At 38.0% G+C, this 22,074-nt stretch overlaps 1 protein-coding gene across 9 annotated transcripts in view; it reads left to right on the forward strand.

Annotated features, from left to right (window-relative positions):
- DLG1 (discs large MAGUK scaffold protein 1) overlaps positions 1-22,074 on the forward strand; it is a 254,396-nt gene that overhangs the window by 204,413 nt on the left and 27,909 nt on the right. For 4 of the 9 annotated variants that reach the window (XM_079766511.1, XM_079766510.1, XM_079766515.1 and 1 more), the window contains 3 exons: positions 3,940-4,116; positions 10,832-10,901; positions 14,888-14,987. In XM_079766511.1, the coding sequence (XP_079622637.1) occupies positions 3,940-4,116; positions 10,832-10,901; positions 14,888-14,987 (347 nt within the window). Of the gene's footprint in view, positions 1-3,939; positions 4,117-10,831; positions 10,902-14,887; positions 14,988-15,659; positions 15,694-22,074 lie in introns of all 9 variants that reach the window. The other 5 variants (XM_079766514.1, XM_079766517.1, XM_079766518.1 and 2 more) reach the window with 2 other exon arrangements.

The following is a 22,074-nucleotide window of genomic DNA, read 5'->3' on the forward strand; positions in this document are numbered from 1 at the left end:
ACTGGGGGTGGGGCTGTCTGGCAAACCTCCTGCAGCCCCTCCCCCAGCCAGATCCTCCCCCAATTGGCCCCCCCACTCTGATCAGGGGCAAGGCCAGCGGCTACCACCCATGGCCCCTCCCCCCAGCTGGCCCTGCCCCCAGTCGGCACCCCCCACACCAGTTGGGGGCAGAGCCAGCTGGCCAACCTTCCACGGCTCCTCATCCCAGCCGCTGACCCCCAATCAGCCCCCTCACCCCAATCAGGGGCGGCGCCCACCAGCCAATTACCCACGGCCCATCAGCCCGGCCCTGATCAGGCCCAATCGGGGTAGGCTGGCCGTCCAACCTCTCGCTGTCTCCTCCCAACAGGCCCGGCCCCCACCTGTGCACAAATTTGTGCACTGGGCCTCTAATTTTTAAATAAGATTTACATACTGCTGTTTTCTAGTTTACCAACTTTGGACAGTATATACTTACTGCCTTGGTAGATGAGAACTTTCTCATACCAAACCACTCATTCTGTCTCTTTCCCTATTACTCAAACATAGTCCTATCACTTCTAATAAAATTAATAGCAGTTAGTCTTGTGACTATGTAATACCTGTCATTACATAGTCAAGCAGTATATTATGACCACACTTATTTTCTTCTGCAACCCTTCATATTTCCTGGACTTAATAGTTGTCTCATTTTCATTTGCCTAATTTTTTCTATATTTACTATTAAGTGTCTTCCTTTGTCTTTACTAATCTCTTTAGTGTTTGTTACATGATGAAACACACGGTCCCACATACAGTCTTATTAGTTTAGTTTTTCCATCTTTCTGTTCCAACTAGGACTATTTGTTCTATAGACTTGCTGTATAGCTCTCACCTGGGACTTGCCTTTGCCATTATCCTATTCCCTTTGGCTCTGTACTGTGTCAGTATGTTTCCTACATTCCACATTTTCTTCCTTCTCAATTTACTTTTACCTATTTTTGCCAGAGTACATCCTCTAGTAAATTCCTGACAGAAATGTGTGGGAGGTACTTTTTGAGTCTTAACATGTCTGAAAATGACTTTATTTTGACTTCTCCTTGATGGAGAATTTGGGGTGTTTTCTTCTGCTTCTTGAATTCTCTGCTTTCTAGTCTATTCCTTTTTTCTAGTTTTCTTGTTTCCTCAGGGGATTTTTTTCTCCTTTATATGTGAGGCTATCTTTAAATGTTTAGTGATCCTTGTTTTCTATTTTTATGAATGTAGAATGAAGCTAGTGGATTTAACTGGAAGATTATTGAATTTTTCTTTGCCCTCTTCCTCTCCATGTCATTCTTGTCTTTGGGGTCATTAAATATCTCTAGAGAAGAATTTTTAATCTCTTACCTGGAGTATAAAACAGGTTGCTAGATTTCAGTTTTCAGTGTGCAGATTTCTTATTAACCCTTTGTTTTCAGCCCAACATCTTCCACCTTCCTACCACATTCTAGATTACAGAGCTTTTGAATTTCTCTGGAAACTAAACATCATGCCTTCTATGGGTTTGGGAACAGGAAAAGGAACCCGGAGGGTCTAAGTGCTATATACAGTGTTTTCAACAGTTCTTCTGTTTTCATAATTGTAACTTATCTCTCCCTACCTAGAAAAAACTGTACACCTCTGATTCATAAGCATTTCTAGGATCTTGTGGAATAAATCTTATTTCAATATCCCTCTCTTCAGGCACTCCATTTAGAGTTCCCTTCACTTTACTAGGTTAAGTTACCATCATCCCAAAAGATGTTAAACACTCTTTTCTCCTGTTGTTGTTTCTCTTTTGTATTTGTCTTTTTTTTTTTTTTTTTTTTTTGGTCACTTTAGTGAGGAAATAGGCACATATAGCCTGTCTGCCATAGTTAACCAGAAGTCTTATGACTCTTTTTAGTAATATTTTTAATTTCAAAAGTTTAAAATAGCCTGGCTGGTGTGCTTAGTTGTTACTCATCATGCCATAAACCAGGAGGTCACTGGTTCAATTCCTGGTTGGGCACATGCCCAGGTTGCAGGTTCAATCCCCAGTAGAGGGCATGCAGGAGGCAGCTGATCAATGATGTTTCTCGCTCATCAGTGTTTTACTCCCTCTATCACTCTCCCTTTCTCTAAAAACCAATTAAAACATATTTTTTAAGTAAAAAAATCAAAGTACAAAAGGCGACATGCAACATACCATTTGTGAAGCTCTGGAACAAGTAAAACCATACATGATTACATAGTCATTTACATACATGTGATAAAACCAAATTTTAAAAAAAGGTGAGGGTTAAGGAACTGATAAACACTATATTCAAAATGGTGGTTACCTTCTAAGAGTACTTTACTCTTAATCTGCGGGAATCAGGATCAAGAGGAAAAAATACATTGGTGAACATGAGTTACTGATAACGGTTTTGTTTATATTTTTTTGTTGGATAGTAGATTAACAGATGTTTATTATACTCCAATGATCAATAACTCACATAGATATTCCATGGGCTCCGTTTTATGAATCAAATATATTAAAAGACAAAGCTTAAGTACAAATTAGGGAATAGAGGTTGGGGGTGATTTCTTTTCTCCATTGCTCATTAATAATATTGTTATATTACTTTTGTAATTCAAAAGATTAATTTATGATAATAAAAATGTTTCAATGTAGTGTTTTCCCTTTTCTGAATGTCTTCTGGCATTTGTTCTACCTCTTAATGTACTTTATTTTCCTTTTTTTATGTACTTTATTTTCTGTTCTATATTATGTTTATTTGTATTCTCATCATCTTTGTCATCTTTATCTTTGCCATATCTACTCCATTACCTTTTTAAATAAATATTTAATAAGTGAGTGACTGTATCTAACTTTTGTATTATTTGAGGTCAGCTATATTTTTTTAGTAGAAAGACAGTTCCTTAGATTTCAGAATTTATAGATTGGAGTAATGACTTAGCATTTATATCTAAGTAACCTTTATTTTTTCAGCTATAGAATTCTTTTCTTGAGAAATATATTATAAATGCTCTAATATATGTTTAAACCTTCCCACTTTTGGTTCCCACCTAGTTCCCTCACACCTACTTCCCTGGAAAGACTTGAAAGAACACATTTGAAAACCATTAACTAGTTAATACATTTAGCCATCAAATAATTCCACCCTCTTCAGTTTTACTTGAAGAGATCGGTTCTTAAAAGTTGGGTTGTATGAAATGGAATATGATTTGTGTCCTAATTTTCAGTTGTCAAATTAGAACAAATCCTTTCCTAAGAAAGCTTTCTAAGAATTTCATTATTTTAAATATTGTACATTAATTAATCAAGTCAAAGGACACAGTATTTTCTTTTTATGAAACTAAAAATACTCTTTAACATTTCCAGTTACTATATTAAATTAATACAATATTTTTCCAAAATATTTGGTAGCTATTAACCATCTGTAGTTATTTTTCAAAATTGTTACTGATTCTGAAAACCCTGTTAACTCAATGAAAGGAATAAATAACTGGCAAAATAATTAATCTGTTGATCTAGTCTTATAGTTCACAATTAATGAGTCAAATCTATCAGAGAATTTGTTTTCCCAAGTATGTCCAAAATAAAGAGAAGAAGAGTATCTCTTAATATTTACTTTTGTTTATTAATTTAAAACAACTCTCTAGATTTGTCTTCATTTTAGAATTCAATATAGGTTGTCATTGGATTGTACTAAAGGTATTTTTTAAATTTCTTATACAACACTGAAAGAAATAAGAGTTATACCCGATAACAAACTATTGCCATAACAAGTTAATTTTGTGTTGTTTTTTTCCCTCATTGTCTTATATATAGTACAAAATTGAGGTTGGCATTATTTTGCCTGCGGTGATATATTGTTTAATTATTACACAAATTATAAACATTTTCAGAATCCTGTTTATTTACTATTAATAACATCATTATAACAAGTAATTGTGAACTTTTTCTTTTTACTCTAGAGCCCTTTTTGATTATGACAAAACTAAAGACAGTGGCCTTCCCAGTCAAGGATTGAACTTCAAATTTGGAGATATCCTCCATGTTATTAATGCTTCTGATGATGAATGGTGGCAAGCCAGGCAGGTTACACCAGATGGTGAAAGTGATGAAGTTGGGGTGATTCCCAGTAAACGCAGGTAAATATAAGTCCATTACAGTCTTATCACTTGCAAGTTGGGCAACATAAACAAATAAATGCTGTTCTTTTAAACTTATTTTTTGAGGTGATGATTTTATGCTTGGTTTTCCATATTGCATTTTAAAACCATTTTATTTACCTATATTGTAACCAATATCATAACTAGAGAATATGATGCCCCCAAACAGAAATTTTTCTAAAGCTCCTACTAGTTGCTAAAAAACAAAGTAAGTATTTTTTAAGACATTGTGCTATGTATCTATGCCAGTGGAAAGAAAGTTAAAAACCTCTATAGTTTTCCCATTAAGGTGCTGTTGAAACCTAAATTTTCAGGGCTTCTGATTGTATGAATTACCTGTATTAGACGTAAAAAAATGAAAGCCTTGTAAATAAATGCAAAATGTTTAGAAATATCTGGTGATATGTTTCACATCTCTTCTTGTTTAATTTAGAAGTATTAGTGCAATCATGCCTTTCCTCTTTGCTTTTAACCATTTATGATAATATTTCTTTGGTGGATACTTACCAGCTAGTGGCAAAAGTGGTTAAGTGCAGATTGTCTTTGAAAGAATGACTCCAGCTTAGACAACCACTTCTAAGATCTATGAAATATAGTGAAAGGTCTTTACTTTTGTAGGAAAGGTATTAAATAGCAGTTCAGAATTCCCCTAAAGTAGTTATTTATGAGATACAATTCATCCAAATCTTTGCCTAAAAGTTCTTTTTTAAATTTTAAGATAGCCAGTAAAAATTAATGATGTGACATTAATGTTTATTATAGACTAGTTACTCGATGCACAAATTTCATGCACATTAAAAGGGAATTAATTAGAGAAAATATTTTAATATAGCTATTTGCCCTTTCTCTATAATAGACGTGTCAGAGATGAAAGAAAATTAGTAAAATGTATATGAAAATTTTCCTCCTGTCAGAGTCTCGGGTGCACCACGGGAAACAGAGTCAAGTCCCCGCCCACCCACATGCGCCTCGAAATCACGCGAGACCCGGCCGACCCCACCCCTGTCAAGCCCCGCCAGGTGGAGGGGTGCAACCTCAGGTCGCCTGGTCTGGCACCGGGCAGGGGGCACGGCCTGAGGTCCCCTGGGGCAGGGTGTGCAGCCTGAGGTCCCCCGGGCCAGGGCCGGGGCATGCCTTGAGGTCTCCCGTAAAGCCCCACATGGCAGGGGGCACGGCCTCAGATCCCCCGGCCTGGCACCAGGGTGGGGGGCGTGGCCTCAGGTCTCCCGTCAAGCTCCGCCGGGTGGGTGGCACAGCCTCAGGTCCCTGCCCCAACCCAGTGCCACACAGCCTCAGGTTTCTGCTGATTGCTCATTAATGCTTGTTACAGGAACTCGGCTTCCACTGTAGGCACAGCCATCTTGTGTTACAGAATCCCTGCCTCTGCTGTGGGTGCAGCCATCTTGACCATTATGGCATGATGGTCAACTTGCATATTCCCTCTTTATTAGATAAGAATAGAGGCCCAGTGCACGAATTCATGCATGGGTGGGGTCTGGCCGGCTCAGCCCCAATCGAGCCTGGGCCTGTTGGGAGGAGAAGATGGTGGGTGGTTGGCCAGCCCGCCCCGATCAGGGCCAATCAGGGCTGGGCCGGCTGGGCGGAGGGGCCACCGGCAATTGACTGACAGGCCCCACCCCTGATTGGGGTTGAGGGGCTGATTGTGGGTGTGGCCAGCCATGGGGAGGGGTGGTGGGCTGGCTGGCCCCGCCCCCAAATGGGGTAGGGGGTGCAATCTGGGGCCAGCGACCTGGGGGAGGGATCATAGGTGGGGGGAAGGGCCGGCCAAAGGAAGAGGCTACAGGCTGATCAGGGTGGTGGGGGCCTATCAGGGGAGGGGCTGAGAGCCAATCAGAGTGGCGGGGCCAGCTGTAGGGAGGGACTGCGGGGGGTGGGGCAGCCAGGGGGAGGGGCTGCAGAAGGTTGGTCGGTCAGCCCCACCCCCTATTGGGATGGGGGGCAATCAGGGGCAAGGCTGGCTGGGGGGAGGGGCTGCAGGCCTAATGTGGTGGGGCTGGCCTGGGGGAGGGGGGTGTGGCATTTGGCTGGCTGGCCCCACCCTTGATCGGGGTGAGAGAGTCCAGTAGTGGGCAGTACTTATTAAAAGATACTTTTGAGAACAGTAACTGGGAAGAATGAAAAAAGAGCAGGTTTGAGCAGAGGAATAAATAAAGCTGCAATGCTGGCCAGGGATCAGCCTCAGCAAACCACATAGAGAGCTCTTGGGTCAATGGGGAAAAAAGGAGACATATGTACCTGATCGGGCCAGTTCGCTGGCCACAGTGGGTGTCATAGCAACCAGTCGTTATGGTCATTATATAGATAGTTCATTCACTTCAGGTCAGGCTTATGACGTAACAACTTGTATTTTTCTTGTTAATAAGTTGGATTGATACTTATTTTGTTGAGTCTCTATAATTGATAAGTATGCCAAATCATATACCTATTCTAGGCCTCTATGTGTAATGAGTGTGTGTGTGTGTGTGTGTGTGTGTGTGTGTGTGTGTGTGTAGAAGTTGAAGAGTAGAAATATTAAAATATTACAGAAATATGTAGTTATAGTTTCAGGATTTATGACTTTTGTTGGCTATATAGTTAGCAACTATTTCCTTAGATTTTATATTTGGTGGCAACTCCTCTTTTAGCAGTGTAGCCCTCAGCATAATTTTTTACCTGAAATATAATACAGTCTTCTTTAAATTCAAAAATGCTTACTTTGTGCCTTATTAGGTCAATAAGAAACCTCACATCTTATATATTAAGGTCAGAGTTCAGAAAAATTGTTTTATCCCTTGGCTCTTCATATCTAATTAGAGGCCTGGTGCACAAAATTCGTGCACAGAGGGGGGGGTGTCCCTCAGCCCATCCTGCACCCTCTCCAATCTGAGATCCCTCTCACAATCCAGGACTGCTGGCTCCCAACTGCTCGCCTGCCTGCCTTCCTGATTGACCCTAACCACTTCTGCCTGCCAGCCTGATCACCCCCTAACCACTCCCCTGCCAGCCTGATTGATGCCTAACTGCTCCCCTGCCAGCCTGTTTGCCCCTAACTTCCCTCCTCTGCCGGCCTGGTCACCCCTAACTGCCCTCCCCTGCAGGCTTGATCGCCTCCAACTGCCCTCCCTTGCAGGCTTGGTCCCTCTCAACTGCCCTCCCTTGCAGGCCTGGTGCCTCCCAACTGCCCTCCCCAGCTGGCCATCTTGTGGTGGCTATCTTGTGTCCACATGGGGCAGGATCTTTGACCACATGGAGGCGGCCATCTTGTGTGTTGGAGTGATGGTCAATCTGCATATTACTCTTTTATTAGATAGGATAGAGGCCTGGCGCATGGGTGGGGGGCAGCTGGTTTGCCCTGAAGGGTGTCCCAGATCAGGGTTCCTTTGGGGCATGGGGCGGCCTGGGCGAGGGACCTGTGGTGGTTTGCAGGCCAGCCACGCCCCCTGGCAACCCAAGCGGAGGCCCTGGTATCTGGAATTTATTTACCTTCTACAATTGAAACTTTGTAGCCTTGAGCGGAGCCAAGCCTCCTGCTACCTCCGTGGCCGGCAGCCATTTCTGTTGGAGTTTATTATCCTTCTATAATTGAAATTTTGTAGCCTTAAGCGGAGGCCCGGGCCAGCCAGGGTGTGCGGAAAGCTTTGCTTCTTCCATTGCCGGGGCAACCCTAGCCTCCCACTCTTTCCAGCTCTGTGGCTGCCACCATTTCTGTTTGGATTTGTTTACCTTCTATAATTGAAACTTTGTAGCCTTGAGTGGAGGCTTAGGCCTGCAAGGGCAAGCGGAAAGCTTGGCTTCCTCCGTTGCCTGGGAAACCCAAGCCTCCCTCCTGCTCTCTCTGGCTGTAGCCATCTTGGTTGGGTTTATTTGCACACTCGCTCTGATTGGCTGGTGGGCATGGCTTGCGGGTGTAGTGGAGTGATGGTTAATTTGCATATTACTCTTTTATTAGGTAGGATAAGACTTTACTGAAAGAAGTTAGTAAGTAACACAGCTGACTGGTGGAAAGAGATTTTTTTCATTTTGTCTAAAAATTCTATAAGGTTTATTTTTAAAACTAAAAGCGATGTAAGACATATCTTGAGATCTCTACAAACAGCTTTCTTTCAGGAACGATATTTACAAATAAACAAAATTTAAGTCACTCAACTATTGAGTGAACGAGATAATGATTAGAAGACAAAACCATTTTGAGTTGTAAATGTTCACTCACTAAATGTTAGTTTGCAATGCCCTCAATAAGTGTCTAGGCAAAATTATAAATTCATTATTCATGTCACGAATCCTCAGGATTGCTCTGGAATAGTAAAAAACATAAGTTTTAAATCTATGACTGCTGCCCTGGCCAGGTGTTCAGTTGATTGGAGGATTGGTACAAAGCAACCAATGGATCTTTCTCTCTCTCCCTCCTCTCTCTCTAAAAATTAATAAAAACATCCTCGGATGAGCATTTTTTAAAAATCTGTGACTACTAAGGTTCTTCTTTTACTGTCCCACAGTAAAAACTATATTGCTACATAATAAAAAAATATATAGAAAATGCATTCATTCATAGACTGTTTTGGTAGGTTTTTCTGCTATATGCCAACATAATTGCTATGCTGATATCAAGGATTTATAAAAGGTTAATTTACATGAAATTTTGCAAAATGCATATTGGTATTATAATCTACTTAAAACATTTGTTATATTTTTGTTTGCTTGGTTCTTTTGAATAGGTAACACTTTAACAAGGTTCAAAATTCTAAAGATCTAAAAGCTATACCAACTCCCTCTTAACCCCAGGCAGCCATTTCACTTTCATAGGAATAGCCAAGGTTACTTTTTCTTGTATATCCTTCCAGAGATACTTTAAAACTGTTTTGTACACTATACTTGGTTAATTTATGTATTTATGCAAAAATGTCATTGGAGTTAAAACTTAGTTTTCTATTTCTCACCTTATTTTTAAAATTTTCAGAGCTACAGAGAAATAAGCACAAGAGAAATGCAAGAATAGTACAAGGGACACCCACATATCTTTCACCTACTTTCATCAATTATTGACATTTTGCCCCATTTGCTTTCTCTCTTTCATGCTTAATATTTTTTACTAGAGGCCCGGTGCACGAAATTCGTGCACGGGGGTGTGTCCCTCAGCCCAGCCTGCACTCTCTCCAATCTGGGATCTCTCTCACAATCCAGGACTGCTGGCTCCCAACTGCTCACCTGCCTGTCTTCCTGATTGCCCATAACCGCTTCTGCCTGCCAGCCTGATCACCCCCTAACCACTCCCCTGCCAGCCTGATTGATGCCTAACTGCTCCCCTGCCAGCCTGTTTGCCCCTAACTGCTCTCCCCTGCAGGCCTGGTCCCTCCTAACTGCCCTCCCCTGCAGGCCTGGTCCCCCCAACTGCTCTTCCCTGCAGGCCTGGGTCCACCCCAACTGCCCTTTCCTGCAAGTCTGGTTGCCCCCAACTTCCCTCCTCTTCCGGCCTGGTCACTCCTAACTGCCCTCCCCTGCAGGCTTGATCACCCCCAACTGCCCTCCCTTGCAGGCCCGGTCCCTCCCAGCTGCCCTCCCCTGCTGGCCATCTTGTGTCCACATAGGGGCAGGATCTTTGACCACATAGGGGCAGTCATCTTGTGTGTTGGAGTGATGGTCAATTTGCATATTACTCTTTTATTGGATAGGATAGAGGCCTGGTGCATGGGTGGGGGCCGGCTGGTTTGCCCTGAAGGGTGTCCCGGATCAGGGTAGGGATTCCCTTGGGGCGTGGGATGGCCTGGGCGAGGGGCCTGTGGTGGTTTGCAGGCCGACCATGCCCCCCAGCGACCCAAGCAGAGGCCCTGGTATCTGGGATTTATTTATCTTCTATAATTGAAACTTTGTAGCCTTGAGCGGAGCCAAGCCTCCTGCTTGCTCCATGGCTGCAGCCATTTTTGTTGGGATTTATTTGTCTTCTATAATTGAAACTTTGTAGCCTTAAGTGGAGGCCTAGGGCGGCCAAGGTGTGCAGAAAGCTTGGCTTCCTCCATTGCCGGGGAAACCCAAGCCTCCTGCTCTCTCCGTGGCCGCAGCCATCTTGATTGGGTTGATTTGCATACTCCTGATTGGCTGGTGGGCATGGCTTGTAGGTGTAGCCAAGTGATGGTTAATTTGCATATTACTCTTTTATTAGATAGGATTGTTGACACAATTACAGATGTCCCCCATTTTCCTCCCTTTTGCCCTTCCTCTACTCAGGTCTTCATTATATTATAGTCTGTGTCCATGGGCTGTGTATATATGTTTTTTGGTTAATCTTGTCCAGTCCACCTCATTCCCCTCCTCTTCACATGCTTAATTTTTAGCATATGTGTTCCATGCTAAACTAATGTTTAAACAAAAAGAAAAAAAGATAATACCTGGAAAATTGCTAAACTTTGAAGTCTTATCTTATAATAATTTCAGTATAATTAATAGAATTGAGTGCATATATAAGTACACATATTTATACTGTATTTTGATACTTCACAAATATTTTTTAAATCATAAAATAAGTCCTGTATTTTATTTTTTAGAAATTCTAATTAATTTTGGGATGCAAATCTAGATGGCTTCCTAAGGTTTTAGAATATAAAGATGCCCTATATTGAGGTATCCGTTCTGATGAATTGTAGTTAGACCCTTAGATGTATTTGGTTTACCTAAAAAATAATATTGGCTACTTTGACAGGGTTGAGAAGAAAGAACGAGCCCGATTAAAAACAGTGAAATTTAATTCTAAAACAAGAGGAGACAAAGGGGTGAGTATATGCAATCTCTTATTTCTAGAAATTAATAATTGAGGATAATAGACCTTTTTATCATTCTTGTTTGAGCTACATTATTTAAAGTGAGGATTTTGCCATGAAAATTACTATCAGCAGCTCTGGCCATGTTGCTTTACAATAGTAGATATTTAAGTAATTTATTAAATTAAAGCACCCATTTCACAGACCTTTTCAAATTAAAACTGATTTGATTTTTTTCTCAACATAATTTTGGTCAAGGTTATTTTTACCAGTGATATTAATTTAGTCTTCATTCACATGTTCACTTAGAAACTTGTGTTACCCAAATTAATCATGATAGTTAATAAATCTGCTGAAAAAAGAGGCCTCCAAAAAATTATTAATGAAATAATAATGTCTATTTTTGGGGGGATTTTGAGTAAATTCAAGGAAATTTTCTTGTTCTCCCCTCTATTCCTAATATGAATTTTTATTTTGAGTAAATAAAGAGACAGTCAAGAGAAGGAGTTTGTAGATGGTCAAAAAATATACCGAAATACTTTTAGACATATTTTAGACATGTTTTTGGTTTTATTTACTTTAAGTGTTGCTTAAAATGGCTGTCAATAGATGAAAAAGATATTACAGGCTTTGTCCTGTACTATGTTTATAATTACTGCAATAGAATATTTTAGCAAAAAGGCTGATGAAAGAGCTGAATTTCAAAATGTATTGAAAATACTATTTGTAGCAATGTTTTCTGTTTTGTAGGGTTTTTTAATCTAAAGCTGAAGTTTTATACATCTTTTGATCATATTTCAAAGGAATGTAAAATTCAGCAAATAAATTAACCCTTTTTTCTGTACATCTCTGATATAACTAAGTACTCAAATTTAAAGCTTTAAAATTTAAAAGAAATATGATCCTTGACTAAAGAAATTAAATCTGAGTAAGTTGCATAATGCATTCAATTATTTTAGGAATGATAAATTCCATTAAAATTAACTTGTAGTTTTCAGAAAATACAAAATTATATAGTGTGACCTGAGGCAATATTTAAAATAGAATTTTTTGGAGGAAAAAAATTTCAAGTAAATGCTCAGGATTTGAAACCTATACAGTGTTTTTTGTGCTTATTTTATATATGTCTTTTAAAATAATTTAGTAAAGTACACTGTCAATGTATTTAAAAAGAGGTTGCATGTTGTAACTTTTCTTTTATACTGTAAGAAGTTAACTGAATTAACGACATATTTAAATCTTAGTCTTGTTTGTTGACTGTAACCAACTTTATGCACAGTCACTGTGTTCTAACACAGCACCAAAAGTATGCATGATACTGAGTGGGGTAAAAATACGCTTGCCATTGATACAGAACTGCATTTCTTTCTGTAACACCATTTCCCATTCTAAGTTCTTCTTTTTCTTTCCTTACATGGTTTATGGACTTTTATTTCCACTACAGACTTATAACATTTCAGTTTCTCATTAATATTTTTAACATTCATTGAACTATTTTGAAATACTACGTAGGGAGATAATATATTTAGATATTTAATATATGTATCATGAATATGTGATATTTTTCAGTTCTAATATTTATTACACTGTCTCTCTTGCAATGTAGCATTAATAATAGTAAGTAATTAAACAGTATTTTGTATAGGAAATATAGAGAAACTGGAAGTAGTATGGTTTCTCTAGCTTTGTGTTTTCCCTTCACATTTTTCTGTTGTTTGCTTGTGCTGTTTTTACTTTAATAAATTTTTCACCTGGAGGATGTTAAATGCAATACAATTAATCCATTTCTTAACTAACATGCATTTCTTTCTGTCCCATATTATGATATCTTTATGATATCTCATTCTGGCTAACGGCAAATATGTCAAAAATCAAAACATTTTAAACTTCATGTTTCTTTCGGTTGTTTGCTGTGAAACTGACTCTGACCACTATAGATGCAGTAGGAGGATTAGTTTTATCAGATATAAAAATTATTACTAAATTCAAAAGCAATGATTGTCATGAACAAAAAGATTTAGTCCTTCCCTGAAATTACATTACCCTAAATCTTTCTCTATTAAAACTTGTTTTCCTCTCTTTCTCTTTTCTAAAATTTGGATTCAAAGATTTTTATTCAAATAATGCTACTTGACAGTTTATAAAATAATTATAAGCCCAGAGTTCTTCAATTATTTTTACTCAACTTAATTTTCAGCTTCCACTTAGAGGTATTAGAGCCTTCAAATTTTAAGATTGACATCAAGACAATCTGTTTGACTGTGAACTATGAACTTATTAATCCTGAATTATTGATAGGAAAAGGTAAAAATGAAAGTTTAACCTTGTTTTTGTAAAGATTCTTATCAAAATAAAGCCTTTGAAGTAATAGAATTTGAGCTAAAAGTCACTTTAATTCAGACCCATAATCACCTGGCTTTTTATGCTTAAAAATATAGGCATGCTGAACACATACTGCCTGGTGTCAATACACTTCAAAATAATGATAGCATCTTTTAATCTGGATAAACTCAGGAAAAATCAGAACAAAATATTTATTCTTTGTATTGATCCCACCTCATAAAGTATAATAATAATTCCAAGTGTCAATTGTATGTAAGGTCACTTCCTTCAAGACATGTGTGCCTATGACAGAAATTACAAAATAAACTATTCCCCTTTAATAGGCTCATCTTTCCTTGTGCTGCATGTTTTTTTAAAATCTATGAATGCACAGCCCTGCTGGAGTGGCTCATTGGTTGAGCATTGACACATGAACCAGGACAAGAGGTCCTGGTTCGATTCCCGGTCAGGGCACATGCCAGGATTGCTGGCTCAATCCCCAGTAGAGGGTGTGCAGGAAGCAACCAATTAATGATTCTCTATCATCATTGATGTTTCTTTTTCTCTCTCTCCCTCTTCCTTCCTCTCTGAAAGCAATAAAAATATATATTTTTTAAATCTATGAATGCACAAATGGAACATTTAAGAACAGGAAAAAATTGTTTTCAATATCTGTGCAATAAGGAACATCAAAGCAGTTGTTCATCTTCCTTATAGCAATTATGTATAAATTATTCAAATCTCAATTGTCTGTTTGGCTCTTACTGGCACCAAACTTTTTATTCTCTATTCAGGACTGATGGTGCCGGTGAATTGAATCTGGTTCTATATTATTTATATATACTTTTTAAAATAGATATGTATAGTAAAGCTTAAAGACAAAGGAATCAGTTATGATAGCACTCATGTTGGCTAAAACAATCCTAACTCTTCCTTGGTTAGATAGCATTGATAAGTCTTTTGTTGGACTCTTTGGCCTTGATAGAGCCCTCTTAGTGTTCTTCCTATTTTCTGACTAATGCCAAAAGCACTTGGTTATCTTTTTTCTCTTCAAGGATGGATGGATGGATAGATAGATAGATAGATAGATAGAACTATTTTTTAAATACTCAACACTGACAACTTTCTCAATTGTTCTGGTTTTCTTTTCAAATAGAGATTTTTGTTAGTTTGTTGGAGCCACACTAAAAAAAAAAGAAAAAGGAGGAGAAATGTGCTTGAGCAAAAGGAAAATGAAGGTTATTACCTAATGCATAAAAAATATTTGAACAGCTAGAGGAATCATTTAAAATAACTTTTGCTATAGAGCACCTAGCTCCTGGCAATCTAGAAAAATATTCATTGATATGAATAGATTTTAGCTTGGTCTGTACCATAGTAGTACCTAACCTGATTTACTCTTTTCAATTTTATCAAGGAGCAAATATTCCTTATTTTTAGCTATTACTGAATTACACTCTTTAAATTTTTCAATATTTTCTGTTATAAAACATTAGAATTAGAGGAGTTAATACAAAATTAGAAATTCACTTTATATGTGAATTAAGTAAAATTCATATATAAACTGCACACTGTGGTCACAAGAGTCAGCTTCCACAGAGCTGCTAGGCTGGCTGGGCCTTTGTACACACAGACAGTAGACATCCCTTTGTTTTGCCCCTCCTTCTCTTCTTCAGCAGTCATTCAATGACAAGCGTAAAAAGAACCTCTTTTCCCGAAAATTCCCCTTCTACAAGAACAAGGACCAGAGTGAGCAGGAAACAAGTGATGCTGACCGTAAGTATGTGGATCCAGTGGTCAACTGAAAATAAATGTAGAGGGACCTACTGGCCTACAGTTGGTTGTTACCATGGAGACAGTTTCAAGAGCTGCAACAGGTTACTAATTGTCTTAACCAGGGGCAATTTATCAGGCATAAATTAATTTGTATACCAATCTTAATTTTTCTGGTACCGTAGGAATTCTTAATTTAAAATAAACAGTATTTTTAAAGCTGTACATTTAAAATAGTATTATTTGATGTAAGGATTCTTACAATAAATAATATACTCTCAAAGAATGTTTTAGAGGAAAAACATGGATACCTGGGAAGCTGGTTAGTGAATTATAAGTATGGTATTGCCAATCTTTGATAAATAGATCTTCTGAAATCATTCCATTTTATCCTATTTCTTTTTCATATGTAGACAGTCTGGATTTTACTTTTAAAATAGCAAGTAATAGTCTCAAACTTTACTGCTCTAAGATAGAACTTTCATTCTTTTAGTAGATTACATTAACTGCTAGCTTATTTCAAGCTTCAGAAATCTACAAAAATGCTCTATAAGATATGCACCTGTAATGGTCTTGGAACTGTCTCTTATTGTAGCACCAATTTTATGCATTACTGACAACTATTTTCTTTGATTATCTTTTTATTGCTTGCTCTCTGGGAACTACTCTCTACAGGAGATCCCTGACGACATGGGATCAAAAGGCCTGAGTAAGTGATCAAAATACTCCCAAGTTATTTTTTAACCTCCATCTACAGACCTACCTTTTTCAGATACATTTTGAGAATCATGGTAGTGCCTTTCTGGTATGAGGAGGTGTATGATTTAGATTGCTTTTAGGCTTTCATGTTAATAAAATGCTTGGGATTTTTATTTCTATAATACACATCTTTTGTTTTTCTAATACTCCATTTTTCAGTCATTTGAAAAACTCTGCTCAATATTTACATTTTTTAAATATAAAAACTTTTTAACATTTTTAAAAATAGTGCTACCTGCCCTCATTATTAGAATATAGAAAACAATCTTCCTTACAGTTTTATATCACCCTTTTAACAAAAAAAATTTTAAATCACTTTGATTTTAGAAAAGCATTGCTATAATGTGAAACTATAAAACACAATAGATAAATGTTAGAGAAGAATTGTGGACCTCAAGTTCAAATAGCAGTCTTTGTAGAGGGAAATTTACATGTATTTTTTAAGGAGGTTATAATTTATGAAAAGAATTATAAGAAAAAATTTTTTTTCATTTAACCATGATGTTGTCTCTGCTTTTTGTTTTTCTTGTTTAATTTTCTAGCTAGAACTTAGTCTTCATATAAAGCTTGGTATAGAGTATGATATATAGGAGTCATTCAATAAATGTTGGAATAAATATAAATGAAAAAAAGTCATTTAAGCAATCACTTTTAAATGTGGGTGTTTTCAAATTGATTAAATGTGAAATTTTATCAAATATTACTAAGTTATTTTAGATGACAGTGACTCATAGAAGTAACCTTTTAAGCTAAAATTTTTTTCTAGATAATTCTTTTCCTTTGGATTATTAAGCATTTAAAAAACTTCTTTTTTTTATAACTCATTGATTATTAAGGATATAACCAGTATCTTTCAACTTTCTAAGTTCTACATTAATAATCATTAAATTTCATAATTTTTCCTGGTTTACCCTAACTATACTGGTATTTTAATCTAAACTATAGGAACTTGACTTTTATTTCAACCTTAATAATTAAAAGTTTGTATTAGACTGAAGGCAGTATGCTTTATATGTAATTATTTTTATTAGACACACAGACAGTAGACATCCCTTTGTTTTGCCCCTACTCTTCTTTATTATTTTTGCATGTGCCTCTTTAGGATTTGGCAAGAACCCACAAATTTACAATCACTATGGTACCTTTGTGAAAATCTTCAAAAGTGGAAAATATTTCCCTTTTTTTGTTTTTGTTTTTGTTTTTGTTTTGAAAGAGAGAGAGAGAGAGAGATACATCAATTGGTTGCCTCTTGCACATGTCCCAACCAGGGCTGGGGATCAAACCTGCAACCTAGTTATTTGCCCTGGGCTCCACAGATTTTTAATGGTATAGAATTTATTTTGAGAATGATAACATGTTTTAGAGATGGTATGAATCAGCATAAGTAGCCCCAGATTTTTATTATCTGTTGAGTCATTGGAGACCTAAGGAAAGCTCATTTAAAAAGGAATTTAAGGAAGAATTTAGTTCCCATATTGATATTGTTATGATGGATGATAATTACATCTTGGCCAAATCGTAATTTTATCATTCATTTTAATTGAGGATTGGTACTTGGGAAGAGCAACAAATAAAAAATTGCAACTGAATACCAGACATTGTCATTTAGAAAAGAATTTAAATTTTTCTGGACAATGACTTAAGATTCTTTGAATGGTAGGTTTCTGTGCTTCATCTCCCAGAAACTGAAATTATCCATCCAGTAATTTAATGATCAGATCAAGATTTTATTTGGAAAATGTTGAAGGAAATAGAAACATATCAGTAAGATTCTAATACTGGATATGATGGAGGTTATTACATAGATGACTAGCAGTTGGCAAGTTGCCTATTATTACGCAGTAGAAAATGCTGGGAAAGGGCATGTATCAAGGACATTTGTGGCCTCGGTTATCAAAAAGTCATAACACAGGGAATAAACTTAAGAAAAATCCTGTGAGATTTTAATATAAGAAAATAAATGTGACCTCATATTAGGTACTCATCAAGTCTTGTTGGAACAGGACTCACAAAGGGACTAAGAATAGAAGGATAAATTATTCCAGAGAAACAATCCTGTTGAAGAGGTGTAAAATAACACTGAACATCAAGGGAAATGTACATTTGCATGTAACTTCACATAGCCTCTGGAAATTTTGAGGATATTTCATTGAAGAGCAGAGAGCGAAACAAAAGTGATACGCTAGAACAGTGGTCGGCAAACTCATTAGTCAACAGAGCCAAATACCAACAGTACAACGATTGAAATTTCTTTTGAGAGCCAAATTTTTTAAACTTAAACTTCTTCTAACGCCACTTCTTCAAAATAGACTCGCCCAGGCCGTGGTATTTTGTGGAAGAGCCACACTCAAGGGGCCAAAGAGCCGCTTGTGGCTCGCGAGCCGCAGTTTGCCTACCACGGCCCTAGAATACTTTTCATAGACATGAATTTAGTGATTCTATGAAAAAGAGAATCAAATAAATTATTGATTTAACCTGTTGGCAGTAGAATATTAAATAATGAGAGAAACTGTCTTTCAAAACCTAATTTTGACTAACAGAACTAATTAGAGAATGATGGAAATCTGAGAGAATGCAACTAAGTCATCATAGCTTGTGGAGAGCTAAAAATAGAAACTTGTGCAGATTTTATGCTTTAAGAAGGCAATTTTGAAAAAGTTCAGGAGGAAAAAAACTGGGTAAAATTTCCTTTAACAGTGGCCAAAAGAAATATAGTTCAGGAAGGACTATAAAAGGTGCTCAGAAGTGAAGTTATGACATGCCATTTCAAACAAGGTTTGTACCTATCTCTTGTACGCAGCTCAATTTTTATATCTTTTTATTTTGTGGAACACCTCAAAAACTTCCTCTGTTAGGCACACAAGTTTTCCATTATATCTCTTTCCTTTCTTCTCATTTTAAAGACTTATTAAGTAGGTTTGTGCAGAGTTCTTAGATGCCAAAACCAGACTTATTTTCATTTGTGCTTGGAATAAGTATAATAGTACTAGAATTACTTGAGATTGGTGATGTGTAGTATTTCAAGAGCACAAAGAGAAAAGACATGATGCATTCTTAGGAAGAAATGTTTGATAGAAAGGTGAGACTTGGTTAAAGAGATTTGAAATTATTATGCTCATCAAATACCATAAACAAAATAAAAATAAAAACTTGAAGAATATATTTATACCATGTATGTCAAAGGGATAATACCCTTATACTATACATTTCTAACATGAAAAGAAACAGACTAACTCTCCATTAGAAAACTGGACAAAAGATACGACAAGAGTGCTCAAAAGATAAACAAATGTAATGGGCATATAAAAATGTTTAGTGTTTCTAGTAAGCAATAAACAAAATGACGTTTTACTGATTACCTTGGTAGACTTTTAAAGGACAACTCAGTGATGGAGAGGGTTCTATAGAATGATTACTTTTAATATATTATTATTGGGAGTGTAAATTGGTACAACCATTCTGGAAAAGCATATCTTTTGACCTAAAATAATTCCCCTTCAAGGAATTTATCCTAAGAATGTAATCAGATATGGAGACAAAGGTTTATGTGTCAGGGTGCTTAATATTATTTAGAAATTACAGCACTCAAAAATTGAAATCATCTTAGAATGTCTTACAATTAAGGAGTGGTTAATGAAGTTATCCATACTTTATGATATTATATAACCATTGAAAATCATATTAAGACATAATGACATGAATAGCTAAGATCTGGAAACAGCTCAAATGCCCATCAGTAGATGAGTGGATAAAAAACCTGTGGTACATTTACACCATGGAATACTATGCAGCAGTAAAAAAGAAGGATCTCTTACCCTTTGAGACAGCATGGAGGGACCTGGAGAGTATTATGCTGAAATAAGTATTAAGTGAAATAAGCCAGTCAGAGAAAGACAGGTATCATATGATTTCACTCATATGTGGAATCTAATGAACAAAATAAACTGATGAGCAAAATAGATCCAGAGACACAGAAGCATGGAACCAACTGTCAAATCACAGAGGGAAGGTGGGGGAAAGTGGGTGGATGGGAAGAGATCAACCAAAGAACTTGTATGCATATATGTATAACCCATGAACACAGATAATAGGGTGGTGAAGGCCTGCAAAGAGGGAGGGGGGAACATGTAGTACTTTCAACAATCAAGAATTCATAAAATTTTAAAAAATGACATGGGAAAATGTTCAAAATATAAGTGAATAAAGTAAAATACATAACTATAGTCTCAGACTTCTAAATAAACATTTAGGGCTATTTTGAATATTGTTGCTTTGTACATGTCTCTTGGTGAGCATACATATGTGTTTTTCTGTTGGGGAAATAACTAGGAAAGGAATTGCTAAGTCATAGATATATGTATGTTCAGCTTTAGTAGGCACTGCCAAGTAGCTTTCCAAAGTGGCTGTACCAATATACTCACCCCTAGTATATGAGTTCCAGTTGCTGCATAGCCTTCTCTGTGCTTGGCCTGTTTTGTTTTGTTTTGTTTTTTCATTTTAGCCATTCTTGTGGATGGTAAAGGTATTCATTGTGGTTTTAATTTGCATTTCCCTGTTAAGTAAAAATGCAAACACATTTATATATGTTTATTGGATATTTGAACATCTTTGATGAAGTGCCTTGAAAAAGATTAGTTTTAATTATCAGGAAAAAAAGCATTTTACCTTTTTAATAAACTTCAAGCAATGATGATTATGCTTTTCCATGGGCCATACTTTGAGTAGCAAGATATTGGTAATCTTAGAAAACTAACTCAAGATGAATAGGAGAAATCCCCAGATAAGATAGAAAGAAGATTGTAGTAACTTTAATTTTTTATTATTTAACATGTCAGACATATTCAATAGTAGAATAATAATGAAATAAACCCAGAGATTCTTTTTCACCCGGCTTCTATTATTATCAACTCATGGTTAGTATTATTTCTCCTATACTCCCACTTACTCTCCCCCTCCTTTTATTCCATTGCAGTAACTAATGTTTCTTTACATATTAGAGATTGCAGAGTGTAATATCAATCCTAATATAAATTTGAGAACTTTATTTTTTATTTATTTTTTTTTGCATTCCTACATCTTGGAATGAAGAATGTTAAGAAAATAGGACAAAAGATAAAAGGCTATGTAAATGGAGGCATTTATAATAATTGTTAATGTTTGTGGAAAACAGTTTAAAGCAAACTAAAATGTCTAAGTAATAAGTAGTAAGGTAAATCATGACTGATCCGTCCAATAAAATATTATACAAGAACTAGAGGCCTGGTGTACAAAAATCATGCACTCGGGGTGGGTGGGGGGGCCTCAGACCAGCCTGTGCCCTCTCACAGTTCGGGAGCCCTCGCCTCTCACAGTCCGGGAGCCCTCGGGTATGTCTGACTGACTGCTTAGGCCCACTCACCGTGGACATCAGTTGGATGTACTTAGCGCTTCCGCGGAGGCAGGAGAGGCTCCTGCCACTGCGCTCGCCAGCCATGAACCCAGGCTTCTGGCTAAGCTCCTGCATTGAGCATCTGCCCCCTGGTGGTCAGTTCACGTCATAGCGACTGGTAGTTCCATTTGCATGTTAGCCTTTTATTATATACTAGAGACCCGGTGCATGAAATTCGTGCATGGGAGGGGGTGTCCCTCAAGCTCAGCCTGCACCCTCTCCAATCTGGGACCCCTCGAGGGATGTCCGACTATCTGGGATAGGGCCTAAACGGGCAGTCGGACATTCCTCTCACAATCCAGGACTGGCTCTCAACCGCTCACCTACCTGCCTGCCTGCCTACCTGCCTGATTGCCCCTAACCACTTCTGACTGCCTGCCTGATCACCCCCTAACCACTCCCCTGCCAGCCTGATCAATGCCTAACTGCTCCCCTTCCGGCCTGGTCACCCCTAACTGCGCTCCCCTGCCAGCCTGGTTGCCCCCAACTGCCTTCCCCTGCTGGCCCGGTCATGCCTAACTGCCCTCCCTTGCCAGCCTGGTCACCCCTAACTGCCCTCCCCTGCCGGCCTGGTCACCCCTAACTGCCCTCCCCTGCCAGCCTGGCCACCCCTAACTGCCCTCCTCTGCTGGCCTGGTTGCCCCCAACTGCCCTCCCCTGCAGGCCTTGGTCCCCCGCAACTGCCCTTCCCTGCAGGCCCGGTCACCCCCAACTGCCCTCCCCTGCTGACCTGGTCGCCTCTAACTGCCCTCCCCTGCAGTCCTGATTGCTCCCAACTGCCCTCCTTTGCAGGCCTGGTCTCTCCCAACTGCCCTCCCCTGCTGGCCATCTTGTAGTGGCCATCTTGTGTCACATGGGGTGGCCATCTTATGTGTTTGGAGTGATGGTCAATTTGCATATTAC

The sequence above is a fragment of the Cnephaeus nilssonii genome (assembly GCF_951640355.1).
Source record: "Cnephaeus nilssonii genome assembly, chromosome: 3".
Lineage (NCBI taxonomy): Eukaryota > Metazoa > Chordata > Mammalia > Chiroptera > Vespertilionidae > Cnephaeus > Cnephaeus nilssonii.